The sequence below is a fragment of the Neolamprologus brichardi genome, chromosome 7, assembly GCF_056152115.1.
Source record: "Neolamprologus brichardi isolate AB-2024 chromosome 7, ASM5615211v1, whole genome shotgun sequence".
NCBI lineage: Eukaryota > Metazoa > Chordata > Actinopteri > Cichliformes > Cichlidae > Neolamprologus > Neolamprologus brichardi.
The window spans coordinates 62,684,323-62,699,464 of record NC_142110.1 but is presented as its reverse complement, the minus strand read 5'-3'; the positions used below and the strand labels follow the sequence as shown (position 1 = coordinate 62,699,464).

At 39.9% G+C, this 15,142-nt stretch overlaps 1 protein-coding gene across 1 annotated transcript in view; it reads right to left on the bottom strand.

The window, feature by feature from the left end:
- Nucleotides 1-991: 991 nt before the first annotated feature.
- fa2h (fatty acid 2-hydroxylase) overlaps nt 992-15,142 on the bottom strand; it is a 34,216-nt gene continuing 20,065 nt past the window's right edge. The window contains exons 2-7 of the mRNA XM_006797430.3: nt 11,217-11,333; nt 6,831-6,973; nt 5,169-5,269; nt 4,885-5,057; nt 3,815-4,067; nt 992-3,710 (exon numbers count right to left, since the gene is read on the bottom strand). Coding sequence (XP_006797493.1) covers nt 3,643-3,710; nt 3,815-4,067; nt 4,885-5,057; nt 5,169-5,269; nt 6,831-6,973; nt 11,217-11,333 — 855 coding nt within the window. The 3' untranslated portion in view covers nt 992-3,642. The remainder of the gene's footprint in view (nt 3,711-3,814; nt 4,068-4,884; nt 5,058-5,168; nt 5,270-6,830; nt 6,974-11,216; nt 11,334-15,142) is intronic.

Sequence of the window (15,142 nt, the reverse complement as noted above, 5' to 3'; positions counted from 1 at the left end):
ATCTGTTTTCTTTCATATAACACCTTTTTAAAATAAATAAATAAATTAGGGCAGAAAAAAAAGAATAACCCTGCACACCCTGCTTCTTTTGTTCAAATTAATCCACACATGCAGTGAATACACAGTCATTTTATTAGGTACACACTGACAGTTTTAGATTGGACGCCTTTTTCTTCAGTCTTCCTGGCATATAACAACTAAGGCATGATGATCACACGGTCGCTGCAGATTTGTTGGTTGCACACCCCTAATGTGAACCTCCTGTTCCACCATGTCTTTAAGGTGCTCCGTTTGATTGACGTGTGTTGACTGTCGAGGCCATTTGAGTGCAGTGAACTGCTTATTGTGTTCAGAAAAGTAGTTGCTTAATGATTAAACCAGATGATTAAATAATGTTCAGTCAGCACTAAAGGCCCCAAAGTGTACCAATAAAACATTACTACACCACCACCCTAAAACTTTGATTAAGGCAGAAAGGATCCGTTTTTTCATGTTGTTAACGCCACATTCTGTCCGAATTTGTGTCCGGAAGTGTTGCAATAGAAATCGTGACTCATCACACAGCGCAAAGTTTTTTCACCCTTTTAGTGTACAGCTTTAGTGAGCCTCTGAATTACAACCAGAGTTTCCTGTTCACAGCTGACCGGAGGAACAGAAAGAAGACTGCGTGCTGTTCTGCTTCAGGGTTGGTGTGTTGTGCATTCGGAGATGCTCGCCTGCAAACCTTGCCTGTAAGGACTTTGAGCTAAGAGAAAAGCAACAGTAACTCAAAGGGATCCAGATATTTTACTGTGACCGCTGACATGAACAACCACGTCACATTGAAAGTCTTTTGAACCCCGACCCCAAAAAAAACATCTCTACATTCAGAGGCAAAAGCAACACCTCCGTTTTTAAAATATAAGATTAAATACTCCACCCTTCATCTCTTACAATGCAATTTAAAGTCATCATCCATCATCATAAAAATAAAAAACTGGACAGGCCAACATCAGAAATATACAGATATTTATTTACAAATACGTTTGCATTTGCATGGACTTAAAAATTCCAAAACACAAGTTAAGACATTAAAGTAAACAAATTTAGGATTTTTTTTTTTTTTTTTGCTGCAAAATTTAGCACAAGAGAAAAATTTCACAAGTTAGAATCATATTTACCGTTTTTCATTCTTATCATATAAATATACATAAATAAGATCTGTATTTTTATTTTTTTTTAATTTAACTCCAACAAGTGGAATCATTTCACTTTGCCAAGCAGCCGGCACAATCATGTCTTATCATTATTATTAGAACTTATTAGAACCATCAGCATAACAGACATTAAAAACATTCTTTAGGTTCTTTTTGATGAGTTAATGCTTTCTGCACAAAGTCTTGAACATTCATAATCATCATAATCACAGCTAAAGATCAACAGATATTTGTAGACAATGACACATTTTGGTGCTAAATCAGTTAATAAATCCACTCATCTCGTCATAGTGGAAACATTTGGGGGTCCCTCAGCCCTCTTTAGGTTTACACTTCACTGTTATTGCTGCAGAGAATTTGTATAAAAATAAATGAAACAATTTTTTTTTTTTAAAAAGAGGAGTATAAATGGTGTTAAGGTTCTGCATTACAAATCTTCTTGAATGGTGAAAACTCAGATGGATTAGATTACATACAGCTGTATGTACACTTCTACAAGTGGAAGTATTTATTCATGCTAGAAAAGTAGATAAAAAATAAATTTCCTGCAGCAGCAGTATATTCTTACTGTGCTTCAGTTATTCATGTAAAGAGTGTGAATTAAGTTTGTTCTACTTCACTTATCGGCGTTGTCGGGCGTTTTTTCAGGAGACGTTTTGCGGATCCACCAGTCAGTGTCAAGACTTCCTGCTGTAAAGTCAGATTTGTTGCTTTATCGTCATCCTAGGGAGGGGTCTGCAGGGCCAAAATAAACCACGACTTTAAAGTCGTCCTATTATGCTTTTCCTAATTTTCTGTAATATTTGTGCCATTACAGTTCATACCCATGTGCAAGTGATCCATGAGAGAGAAGCTCAGGCTTCAAACTACCTAAACATTCAAGTTTCAGATAGCTTTCCTTTACTCCTAGAGAGCAGATATCCCTTATATATAGTCAACTAAGGCACAAAGCTCTGAGAGGCATCCAATCAGAAGAAAGTTGGCTTTAGGAGGAGGGGATAAGAGAGCTAAGATGGTTTGTTAGTATAATGTAAATAAGCATTAGTTTGAAGTGTGAGTCATGCCAAGCTACACTTGAAACATGGTGTTAGAAGTTGCATTATAGGTCCCCTTTAAAAGGAAGGAATCTCTATGTCAAGATTACTTTTAGAAAATAACACTTCCAAAAATCTGTGAACTTTGACCCCAAGATCCCCACAGCAGGAAATCAGACAGACTGGCTTCATGCCTTCAGATTTGTCCCCCGTCACCCTGGCAACCACACTCGCTCTCTAACATATAGTCAACCTGACAAAATGAAGACTGTGCGATTAAAGAATCTCCTCTACTGTACAAAGCTTCATACAAAATATTATTTTTACATCTTTGTTGAATTATTAACGAGGAAAAAAAATAAAAGATGGAAATATTACAACAGACTTGCAAAAATATATCTCCACAGGGGTTTCAGACATTCTGAACTCTGCTTTTACATCACATTAACAGTACATGGAATTAGCCTCCTACAGTATAAACTCACTCCTGCAGATTTGGTGATAATAAGTTAAACGTATCTCAGCAAAAAAAAAAAAGTGAAACCGAAGGTTTTTTCCAGGCACGGCTGCTTCTTAAATCAAGCGAGCCCAAATGTGGTGGAGGGAACTTTTGTGATTAATTAGCAGCGCAACAGTTTATAGCAGCGTAGCAGAGAAAACCTGTGACAGCGACGAGGAATATGTAAGCTGTAGATGATGCGAAGGCGGGAAGAAGCCTTTTCCCTCAGTAGATTAAATAGTTAGCGTACTCTCTCTCAATCTCTGTCACACTTTCTCTCTCACATGCACTCTTTCTAATCATCTCTCACCCCCCTCCGCTCCACCCATCTTCAACATTCACCTACCATCCATCACTTCCTGTTACCTCTTGAACAGTGTGCGTTTTTGGTGAGCTGTGTGAGCATTGTGCTGTCAGATTAGTAATTTTATCACAGTTTTCCCCCTGTATGATTTTAGATTAAAAGATTAAATCTAATTCAAATTGACCACATGCATCACAAAACAGATTTTTCTCTCCACGGCCACCTCCCGGCTGTACGCGGCGACATTCTGAGTGGTGATCAGGTGATAGGTTGGTGTTGGTAAAGCACACGTGGCAGATTTCTTAAATGAAAAAAGAAGAAGTAGTAGTAGAAGGAAAAAAATGGCACTGAAAGCCCTCACATCTTAGTGGAAATGATCACAGTGAGTAAATAGTGCAGGCAGGTTGACACACACCCAGATGACTGAGCTTAAGGTAATATTGTGGTGCTGGTTAATGTGTTACACAGATTATTAATGGACTGGATGCAGTGGCCCTGAAGTTCCTCCTAGTCTGTGGAAGTTATATGGCTGCAGAGATGTAACTAAAGGAGTTGGGAAAAGAGGGTGGTTGACAAGTCCTGTGGCCCTTCGGGGGAGCCGTTTCCATGTCAGAATTTTTCATCAGGCATGGTTGTGTTGAAGGGGTGGTCCCAGAATGTGGTGGTGATCCCGAAACCTGTTGAGAAAAATAAACATCCCCATCAGAAAAAGAAAGAAACCCCCCCCCCCCCAAAGCAAAACCATATTTCTTCTAAGGCCGTTAGCAAATGTAAGCCTTACCTGATCTCTGGTGCTCGAAGTGGTGTTTGACGTGGTAGGCCTTCAGGCTGTACAGATATGAGCCTTTCTTCGGAGAGCCATAATGAAGGTAGTAGTGGATCATATCGTATACGACGTAGCCGCCCAGCCCACCGACGAACACGCATACTCCGAGGATGTCTGGGAGCACGCAATGGATGGACATGTAGAAGACCGCCACAACTAAGGAGGCGAGGCCGGGAGGGAAGACTAGCCGAGAGCCGTCAAACGGAGACTGGAGAGAGAAAATAAATGAAAAGATTTATATACGGTGGCCATTTTAGACCATTTTACATCCTTTTTTCCCCCGCAACAAAAAGCCATCACAGGTATTCATCAGACAGTAATTCAAAAATGATCAGCAAGTGGCGATATCTTTCACAGCATTTTCCTCAGCCTCTCCCAACACCTTGTTGCTGCCATCAAACTCAAATTAGAGTCTGAATGTTACAATATTTTTCTAATGTTTGTTTTTGTGAATAAAATATGGGTTAGTAAGATTTGAAAAAAATCATTGTATTGTGTTTCTTTATTTACAGCTTATACATAGTCCCAGAATCTTTGGAATCAGTGGGTTTGTGAGATTTTGTAGTGCAACTTTATAGCTTCTACAGGAAAAACATCACATTTCCTAATTACACCGACTATCAGTTATAAGGTTTTACATAGAAGAAGCTAATAAAAAATACTCTAATTTTACAACCTAGTAAAACAGAAACTGAGATGAACAGCATTTTTCCACACACTGCTTCTGCATTGTTTATTTTAACTCTTTATTAAGCTAAGCTAAATCAGCTTCCCCCTGTGGCTTAAACTATACTGTGGTTAATGTTACAATAATTTAACTTACAATATTTGCACATCTGTAACTAGTTATACTTGATATGTATTCAGTTCATAAAAGTATTTGGAAACAGGAGGACATTTGCGTCCCCCTCCTCCCTGCAATAAAAGATTACCACCTCAGCTGGTGCCATAAAGGATGATTTTAAACAAAAACAAATATTGCTTTGATGACTCACAGCTGTGACCTCAGCGGTGGTTGTTCATACCTTGTGGTGCTGTCCATGCAGGAGGAAGTGTAGCGTGATGAGGTAGTAGTTATGAGCTGGTGGATTCATGTGAAAGACGAAGCGATGGATGCAGTACTCGATGAACGACCACAAGAACCAGCCCATCATAAAGAGGACTGGGAAAAAGTACTTGTGGATAGGGATAGAGAAGCCTGGGAACACACACATGCTCGGCTATAGATGGCTCAAACAGAAATGTGAACACATGAATGAAAATGAAAACACAAGTGACTGCGGCACAAACACAGGTGCGTGTGAGTTACCTGAAGTGAGGGCTAGCCTGGTGGTGCCCTGTGCCAGGGTGGTATAGCAGTGCCAGCTCAGATAAAACACAATAGGGAGCCACACAATAGGTACCCAATACCTGAAAGCAAGAGAGTGTAAGCATTAGTTCACGCTCTTACTCTGTTACTAGAGGACAGTGTATTCAGTTTACGATGTGGGCCATTAATCTGAACTGGGTCAGAATGGTGAACGACATGATAAACGGGTAAAGTCACAGGAAACGTTCTCAGTCCAGACTTTCGGGTAATTATAAAAAACATTTTGTTGTACTACATTGTTTTATTTCCCCTTCTGGTATAGAAAGGGATTTCTGTAGTAGATAATAAAATAATAATAAAAAAATAAATAAAAAAAAAAAACAGGAACTTTATCATTTAATTGTTAATCTATTACTTTGGTGTAGTATGAATATGGGGTCCTTTATCAACAGGAAAAAGTTGTAAATCTTTTAAAAATACAAAATCTATGCACTTCTTCATATTTCACAAAGCTGTCCAGCTGGCCCGACTGGAGCCTTTGCTGGGCCATTTCTGGTCCCTGGGCCTTATTTTTGACACCCCTGTCCACAATGCATCAAAACAGGAAAAAGAGAGCAGGAGGTGACCACAGGTGTGACACTGATTAAATCGGATATGGCTGGAACCTGAGGTGAAGGTGGGTTGCAAAGTAGCTTGCAGAGGTAGGCTTAACAAGCTTAAAATTGCATAAATTTATAAAATTGAACTTTTCATTATAATTCAATCTTTGATGACGCCACTGAAGCAGATGTGTTTGCTTATCCTTTGACAATCACAGAACTGCCGACAGAATTTTCAAGGTGGGAAATATTCTTTTCATCACAGCCCTCATCGTGTGGCCATTACACACAATGATTTGCGGAAACCATTGCATAAATGTTTCCATTTACTTTCCCTCAGTAATTGCTTGGCCTCCAGTAATACTGAGGAAACTTGGAGTTGTTTATTTTATTTAAACCAGGATGTGTCCTTCAAAGACCACAACAAACAAGTATGCAGGACACTTTTCTTGTATTTGTGCAATACCTGCAAACACAGAAACATCCTGTCTCAGAGTAATACTGAAAAACTTGTCGTGATTTATTACTTCTAGGCTGGACCATTGTACCTTATTAATATACTAGAACACTTCACATTCGGACTGCGGGCTTATGTCTGGTTCCTACAGTATTTAGAAGTAGAATGGGAGGCAGAGCCCAGAGCTTTCAGGCCTGTCTTACATGAAACCAGCTCCCAGTTTGAATTTAGGAGACAGACACCCTCTCTACTTTAAAATCAGTCTTTCCATTTTGATAAAGCATAATTAGGGTTGGATCAGGTGAACCTGAATTCTCTCTTAGTTATGCTGCAATGGGTCCAAGCTTCTCTTTTCACTCCCTGTATGTTTATAAACTGCTAGTGTATTAGTCATTAGGAATTATTAATCTCTAGCTCTCTTCAGCAGTGTCTCTTTTGTCCTGTCTCGGGTCCCTCACCTCCAGCTGGTTGATATATAAATATAAACTTAATAAATAACAGTAAAATTCTGTGAAAATGTTGCACGAGTGATTGCCAAGCCTGCAAAACTGAATGTATGTTCTTATCTGATAAATGGTTAATTTTTCTTCAAGCTTCCTTTCTTACCAGGAAGTTTTAGTGATGGCCTCCATGATGGGGTTTCCAAACAGTCTGATAGGTCTGTCAACTGGTTGGTGTACCCACGCGTCATATTTCTCTCTGAGGTGGCCCACCTGCCATGCCAGGGGCTTCCGCCAGTCGACCAAATCCTGCAGAAGTACAACGAAACGAAATTAGTAAAACCCATTCTCTATACACGAGTAGGGGGGAAATAATCTAAAAAGTAAAACAAAACGTCTCCAGCAGGTGGCAGCATAGAGCTAAAAACTATACTGCTCCAAGGACTGGTCAGACCAGGAAGTGTTGCATGTGAAATTTGCTTGTTGTGTGCGTGTGCATTTGCAGGTTTACCTAAGTCTAAGTGAAAGCTTTTACAAGCTTTTCACAAGTTCCCTGTGTTTACAGCCACACAGGAAATGGGCTGCCATGGTGTGTGACGCGAAGACTGTCAGGTTTCACACGATAACATTTGGAAATATCAGGTGGAATCATTCTGGTAAGGAAACAGGGTGAGTCAGAACTTAACCTTATGGCCCCACTCGAGTGAGTTAAGAGTGAAAGAGAAGCAGCAAGTCCACTCTTTAATCTTAATTTCCCTCTTAACCCTGACACTTTCCTGTGATTAGTAACAAACTGATGCTTAGTGACCATGTGATGATGACTGTGTGTGTGAGAGACACCCCTATCGTGACATCAGGCACCGGCTGACACAATCACCGGACCTTTACTGTTCCGTGTGCGGCTGTCGTAGCATGTAAAACATTCATTCACGTTGACAATTAATCATGTGTTGGTTGTTTACTGCAGCAGACTGTTTAGCTACCGGACACATATCACATTGTTTTAATGGAGCTAGCGACCCTGAAGAAGCGCTGCGCTGGAACACTACCATCTCTGTCCTTTATTACCCCTGCTCATTCAAGGCATAAATACAGCTGTGAACTGCAAAAAAATAAAAACACTTTAAGCTATCCACAGATTTAGCATTGTTAGCTGCTGATACGACTACAAAGTTCAACTTTAAATAAGGGGGGAGCCAAAAAACAAAGCAAAACCAGAGATGCTGCATCTTCTGTCTCACATGCGCTCAGTTTCTTGGCATCAACTGTAATTACTCGAAAAGCAAACATCTAAGGGTGAGGTTCTGGTGAGCTCACTTGCAGTCATCCCCACACTTCTCTGCATATCTATCTATATTTTATTTTTTGATTTGTATGCTTAAGTCCCAACTAACACTGGCATCACCCGAGGCAGTTTAACTCACTGAGAAAGCTCACATCCATTGAACTGTATGCATCTCTGGTATACTATATACACATGCGCACCTTCGGGTTTGGATTTATTAAAATCAGCGTGTCGTTTTATTTATTTTTGGGGGAATTAGTTGGTAGAATTGCATCAGAGCTGTGAACACACCAGGCACAAGTATCCGTCAACATGTTGACGTTACATGTTTACATAATCTGCCCATATGCAGATCGACTTATGAACACCTGCCAAGCGAATGAAAATCTGCCTTTTCTGCTACTTCTCACTGCAGTAATTAACATACAAAACAATTGTAATTGCAATTGTTATTGTAACGGAAACAAAAATTAATCAAAAAAATTGTTAAAATACAAATCACAACAACTGTATAAAAATTACAACCATCAACTCAAATACTTGGTTCAAATTGAACAGAAATTTCTATGAACTGAAAGAACTGTGTAGGACATGAATCAGTCTGTGTCAGATCCTAAATCTGAAATTTCCACTGAAGTCATGGGTAAGAGGTAAGTGGAACCAAGATCTAGGCCATTTGCTTTTTGAAGTTTGCAAAGACTGCTAAATTTTGCCAATATAGTTCACTCTTATAGCACGCTGTTCTAAACAGCTTTTTCAGGAGTTCTTGTTGTGCTTGGTTTATTTTTAGTATGTTTTTTTGCAATTGCTGTTTGTTCTGGGAAAGATGCTGCAGACTGGGCAATAATGCATTTCTTGCATTTCTCATGGGTTCTGATGGGGTCTTTCTTAAAATTACTGGTCCCAGTAACAAAGGTGCTTGTCGACTCAGAAATCAAATGAAACTCACAACACACCTGGCAGAACATCATGTTATTTAGCTCGTCATATTCCAGCCACAGAAATTCTTTTGTCCATGAAACCAAAAAAGCTGCGCTTTCTTTTTGCCTCATAGTCTGATTTGTCATAACTTTTCCGTTTTGTGGTAAGCTTTTCTTTGGCTGCCCCTTCTTCACCCTGACCCGTCTTATTTGGCTGAGCAGAACTAAAATACCAGCGTAAATCCTGCTGCTTTTACACACGTACTTACATAACGATCAGCGATTCTTTGCGCACTCAACCTCTCACATGTTTAAGCTTGCTGCAAGAGATTTCACTTGTCATGTTTGAATAGTAAGCTAATGAGTGATAAGACGATGTCAGAGGAATTGGTGCGCAATTAATCGTCACTCACCAATCAGTACTGCTGCTCTCTACACACCGTTCGCGCGATCGCAAAATGAAAGTGAAAGCAAAAAAACAAGCGCAAATTCAAACGCGATTTCAATATGTCACATATTGACAGTGGCTCATCGATGCCAATGACATAATTACTCAGCTACATTGGCGAAAGAATGCAAAAGCATAGACATATATTTTCCTTCCTACGATAGCCCGACGGGCAGGGCTGAGTTAGATTTTGGTAGCCCAACTGGAAAAATCGCTAGCCCCGGGACGTCGGGCTAGCGATTTTGCGAGCCCTGTACAGTCATCTCTCACACATGAATAATGAAACAATGCCAGTAGAAAATAGAAGCCTCTCTTTGCTATAACAAAGTTTGGTTGTTGCTTTAACCAAAACCATATCGATGAAAAATAAATAATAAATGTGCACAATAAAGTAAAGAAATGTTAAAGTCAAAAACCTTTAAAATAGAAAATGTGATTGCAGACAGACTCTTAGAGATACAAAGAGAAAGTTTCATTTTTACAACACAGTCTTGTATATAACAAGAAAAAGAAAAAGAAAGAAGTGAAATTGTGTTTGTCACATGCTGAGTGAGCACGCTACTGCAAGGAGCTTCCCACAAACAAGTGATTTCACACAAAAAGAAAACAAAAAAGCTGGAAGATCACATTAAATTCCACTGTTGTCATATTGAAGTGGAACCAATGACAGTAGAAAACATTGCATTTTATACTTATACAGTCACTGAGTGTAACCTACTGATGGATATACTGGGATAACTTCAAAAACAAAACAAAAATACAATCCAGCTAGCATTTGCTGGTTATATAAAGCCCCAAGCTCAACATTTACTCTAAATATCAAGAAGTCTGAAAATTTACAGTGGTGCTTTGCTTGCATAAGAAAAGATACAGAAACCGGTTTCTGTGTTTAATAACAGGTGAACAAAGCCAAGCCAAGTGTGAAGACATGCTTCAGATTCCTGGTGTTACGCAGCTTGCAAATGTGGACGGACTGATTTAGGTTGAGTAAAGGTGAGTATCGGGAAACCAGGACATTAAAGCGGCTACGATCCAGCTTAACCAGTTTGAAAACAAAAAGCGGGCCTTTTTCTTTTTTTAAATGAGGAAGGCTAGCACATGACAAGTGTGCTGGTGATAATAACAACATTTTGCATAGCGCAGAAAGTGCATGAGTGTTGCACATGGGTAGAGTTACCCATGTTTGAGATCTGTGAAGGAAGTGTCCGAGCTTCAGGATTCAAGTTACTGGAAGAAGCAAACCCTCAGAATGATGGGCTTAAACTGACAGATCAGTGTGTCACAAAAACACTGATGTTTGAAACCGGGCCTTGCAAAACTTAAGTGCGTGAAGTCAAGAGTCATGGGTCTCGTTCAATAAAGTGTTGCCCGGCAGCAGAGAGAGCGAGAGACTGGTTGAATCTGTCATTGTGGCGCTGAGCCTGTTAAAGTGGAAAAACACGTGTCAAACTGCACCATCACATGAGCATAGTTTAAACGAATGTCTGACTGTGTGTGCTTGAAGGTAGATTTCAGCACACAAGGACAAACTCTTCTAGTAAGAACATATAAAAAAAAAACACCTGCACCATTTGGAGTCAAGACTTTCAAAACTGGCTTAGATTTAGGAGCTCAGCAATGCTGCTTTGTCTTCTGTTTTGTACATGCTTGTGTCTGGCAGTGTGGGAAATCATGCAATCTGCAAACAGATGAAGCAGGGTGAATAACCAGATGGCTGTTCACCTACCCCGTCACAGGTAAGCAAATACACTTGTTAGGTCATCCTCCACCTTTTGTTTCCAGTGTCTGATCGATTGCTGCATAATTTCAGCAAACGGACACATTGACTCAAAAAAGATGCAGAAAAGACGCACTCTTCATTTGATCGCATATTAGCCCCGTCTCAAAACACGCACACACCTTATCGAGGTCCACAGAGCTGCAGAGGCTGCATGGGTCGCGCTCATCCTCGTCTTTCGCTTCTGTCGTCTGCTGTGCCCTTTCTCCTTCGGTCTGTTTATTTCTCGCTCTCAGAGTCTGAGGAAAAAGAAGAAGAAGTAGAAGAAGAAAAGAAAAGGATGCCATTAGCAAGTATCATTTATTATTAAAATGGCCTAAGCCAACCACAGATGGAGAAAGACAGATACCTATATTTATAGTGCGTGGCTTATGCAAAACAGGTAGACAGCTGCACAATATAGTACCTATGACATAAGCTATGGCTCTGTAAAGATATATAAATAGAACAGGAGTCAGTCTTTTTGCCAATTATGGCCCATCTGCCCTTTTGCGCTGTTATACGCTACACCTCAGCCCCATAAACCGGGTTTTAATGGTTCCAGTTACGTGTGACATATACCATAATGCTTTCAACCTTCAAATCGTTTTGTATCGGTGGACACTTCCAACAAAGGATCATGCTATCACATATTGGAACACTGACAGTCAGTCATTACTTTGGTGTGATGTTTAGTTTGTGTTCTGCTGCACAGAAGGAAATGCAGATATAAATGACATATGTTTACATAATTCTTATTTAAAAAGGCACAGCTGTTGCAACTGGAGAGAAGCCATGTGGATAATGACGAAAGCAGGTGATATGAATATGCAAGGAGTCCAAAGCCATCTGAGTGTTTTGCTGATCAGATTTGTCCTCTGATTACTGACATCCAAAGATGAGCTGTAGCTAATACAGACACAGTGCTGAAGATTTATAAAAGCACAACAGATGTTTTTTGTAGTGCATAATTTACTTTTAAAGAAATCTTTATTATAAAGAATAAACATGTGTCCTGGTCTTCATCACACCATTCTTGAATATTTTGCCAGACACAGCACATAACCATCTGATATTGATATCTCTTCTACCTAATATGAGTTGGAGCCAATTAATGACTGATAGGCTTGCGTGATAGTTTGCAGTAGACTTTGGGCAGATTGTCCTTGCGGCCTTCATAAAAAAATTAGAATGCATGTCAAGTTACATTCTGTTTGTATGAAGTCAGCTCTGGGAATTGTCGGATTAACGCCCTGTTCTGATCGACAGCCCACGTCAGTCAGGTGAAATATTCATCAGCTGGTTGGATTCACACATAAGGCCTCCTATTGTTTGTTACTAACATCACCTTGGCAATTCAACACCCACAGAAGCAAAGCTACACCCCCTCCCCCCATTATCACACCATACTCATCCTGAGAGAATAGTGTTGAAGTTGTAGCTCACCCTGAACTAGCAGAGCTCAATGTTTCTTTAACTTGATTTTCACGTTCTCATCTTCGTGACTCTCGCTCGCGCCTTGTTTTATATTACAATAAATCATGGTATCTGTGAATTTACAGCCGGTAACAACCTTCCACAGTTTTGTTGTTGTTGTTTTTTTAATTAAAACAGCAGAAATATTATAAACAAGGCAAATCCTTTAAGCCAGTTTCATAAAGAAGTTGGTGTTGGCTGGTGTTCATAGCGTCACTTGTGTGGTTATGACCAATGTGGTTCAGATATGAGAATACTTATCCTCGTGACGCTAATTAGAAGCAGAAACTACCGTCTTAAAGCTGCTACCACGCCTCCATTTCTTTTTTTTTTATTATAAATGCACACGCACACACACACACACACACCCCAAAACAAGCAGTGACATAGATTCGTAATGGTGAAAGCAATAAACAGACACACCCTCTGTATCAGCAGCAGCCATGGCCTACGTGAAACACTGAGCAATGCAATGTTTAATGAGCTCTACCTCGCCCCACTTTATACATATGATCGAATAAATGTGACTCAGGCCTTGTTCCATCAGTGAACCCTACAGGTGTGGTGAGCTCAGGGTGAGGGTGGCCATTACTGCGAATGTAAATTTCCCACCAGATTTTCATTAAAATGGGAGGATCTGCGGCCTATTTTTGGCAAGGATGAGGTTAGTGATCCTGGATAAACTGCTGCAGGTTTACAGAGCCTGTATTTGTTTGTGCTAGAAATAAATACAAAAAGGTCAGGAAATAAAAATTCTTTCCCCTTTTCTTTTTTAAAAGTTCAAAGCTTTGGTGTCGCTCTGTTCTGGGAACCTCTCATGTACATTCATGGAAAGCCAAAAAGCAGGGAGATCAGCACCAGGATACCCTCAGAGGGAATAAGAAAAGAAAAGAAAAAAAAAAGGCATGACAATGGCCAAGTCACAAAGAGCATGAAATTGAGGAACTGTGGTTGACGTGGGCTGCAAAGCGGCTTGCAGAAGGACTCAGTACAGAGAACAGCTGATCAGAGTCACGCCCAGTCTGCAGGAACTAACAATGTTTGATTTTCAACTCAACTGGGCTTTTACAGATGATTTTAGACAGCACGTCTGTGTGAAAAAAGAAAACAAAAACTAAACAAAAACAGTGTTTGAAAAACATAAATGACACCCAGCTCCCCAAAACGTAAGAAAATACTACCTGCATTTTCATGAAAGTAGCTTAAAAATCCCCCCAAATAGCAGACAGATACTCAGTCATCTGGTTACTAAGCAAAGCCTCACTAAATATGCATCAATATTTACCAACTTTTTAAATAAATATAATATTACCTGTTCAAGTCTCAGTCAGCAGGTAATGCAAACACACACCTCACGTTCTTGCCTTGACAAATACATTCAAACCTTCACATACCGCTTTAAAGTAAATTGTTTTTAGTAAAGACGGTACACAAACCCTACATGTGAACCCTCTATTACATAACCCCCTAACAATAAATCATACCCACTGTAGAACTCAGCACCACACTCTCCAAAGAGCAAGCCGTGGAAACATAAGTACACAGGAACAATGCTCGCATTAGAGCAGCAGAGGATCTTATAGTTTCAATCCTCCAGTTGAGATTCAAGTCATCATTTTTGTAAGATCAGTAAACCCAAGTCAACTTTATACCGAAAAAGAGAAATTCTGTATAAATATATACATGTATATTAGGGGTGCAACGATACACAAAATTCACGGTTCGGTTCGATACTTTGGTGTCACGGTTCGATATTTTTTCGATACAAAAAAAATGTTCATGCCTTTTTAATTTGTCATTTATTAAAATTATAAATATATATTTTAACTCAAAAGTACAGTTTTTAAATTTAATGTTGCTGAAACAAAATAATAATTCTGATCGAGAAATCCCTCATCTTTGGAAAAGAGTTTATTACAATATGTAATACGAAAACGAAATGGCTCTTTCCAAAATAAAAGCTATACTATACGCTTCTTCTGGGCTATATTCTCAGCAGCATATTAAACATATCAGGTCCCCATAAGGAGAGTCATGTGCTAACGGCTGCCTAAATGACTCGGGTAAAGTTTGTAGCATGCGTGCTTGTTGTTTTTGTCTGCTTCCATTTGTCTTTGCACTACGATGATGTCGGCGTTAATATGCAGTCATATTCATTGTGTTCCCACTAGTGCTGTCAGCGTTAATCTCGTTAAAATGACATTAATGCCATAACGCGGCAAATCTCCGTTAACGAGTTACCGCGGATCGCCTCGTGCGTGGGGCTGGACAAGCTAACTGCGCTAATGCAGTAGTTCCCACCAATTGAGCATTGCGTGGCACATCCGACATACTGTTTTACTTTTGTCCATGACGCGCTTACCTTCAGGGTCATGCTTCACATGAAAACCAAGATATTGCCAAACACCAGATCTGAATGAGGGTGGGGGAGGTTCAGTTTCAGGTAGCGTTGAGGCAGTAGCCATGTTGCAACGAGCTTAGCTTCTGTCTTGCTAGCTTGCGCTGCGCTCAGTGGATCTGCACTTGACAGTGCAGACTAGGCGGAGTAGTCGAACGCAGATCCACTGAGCGCTCAACACAAAATTTTGTATTG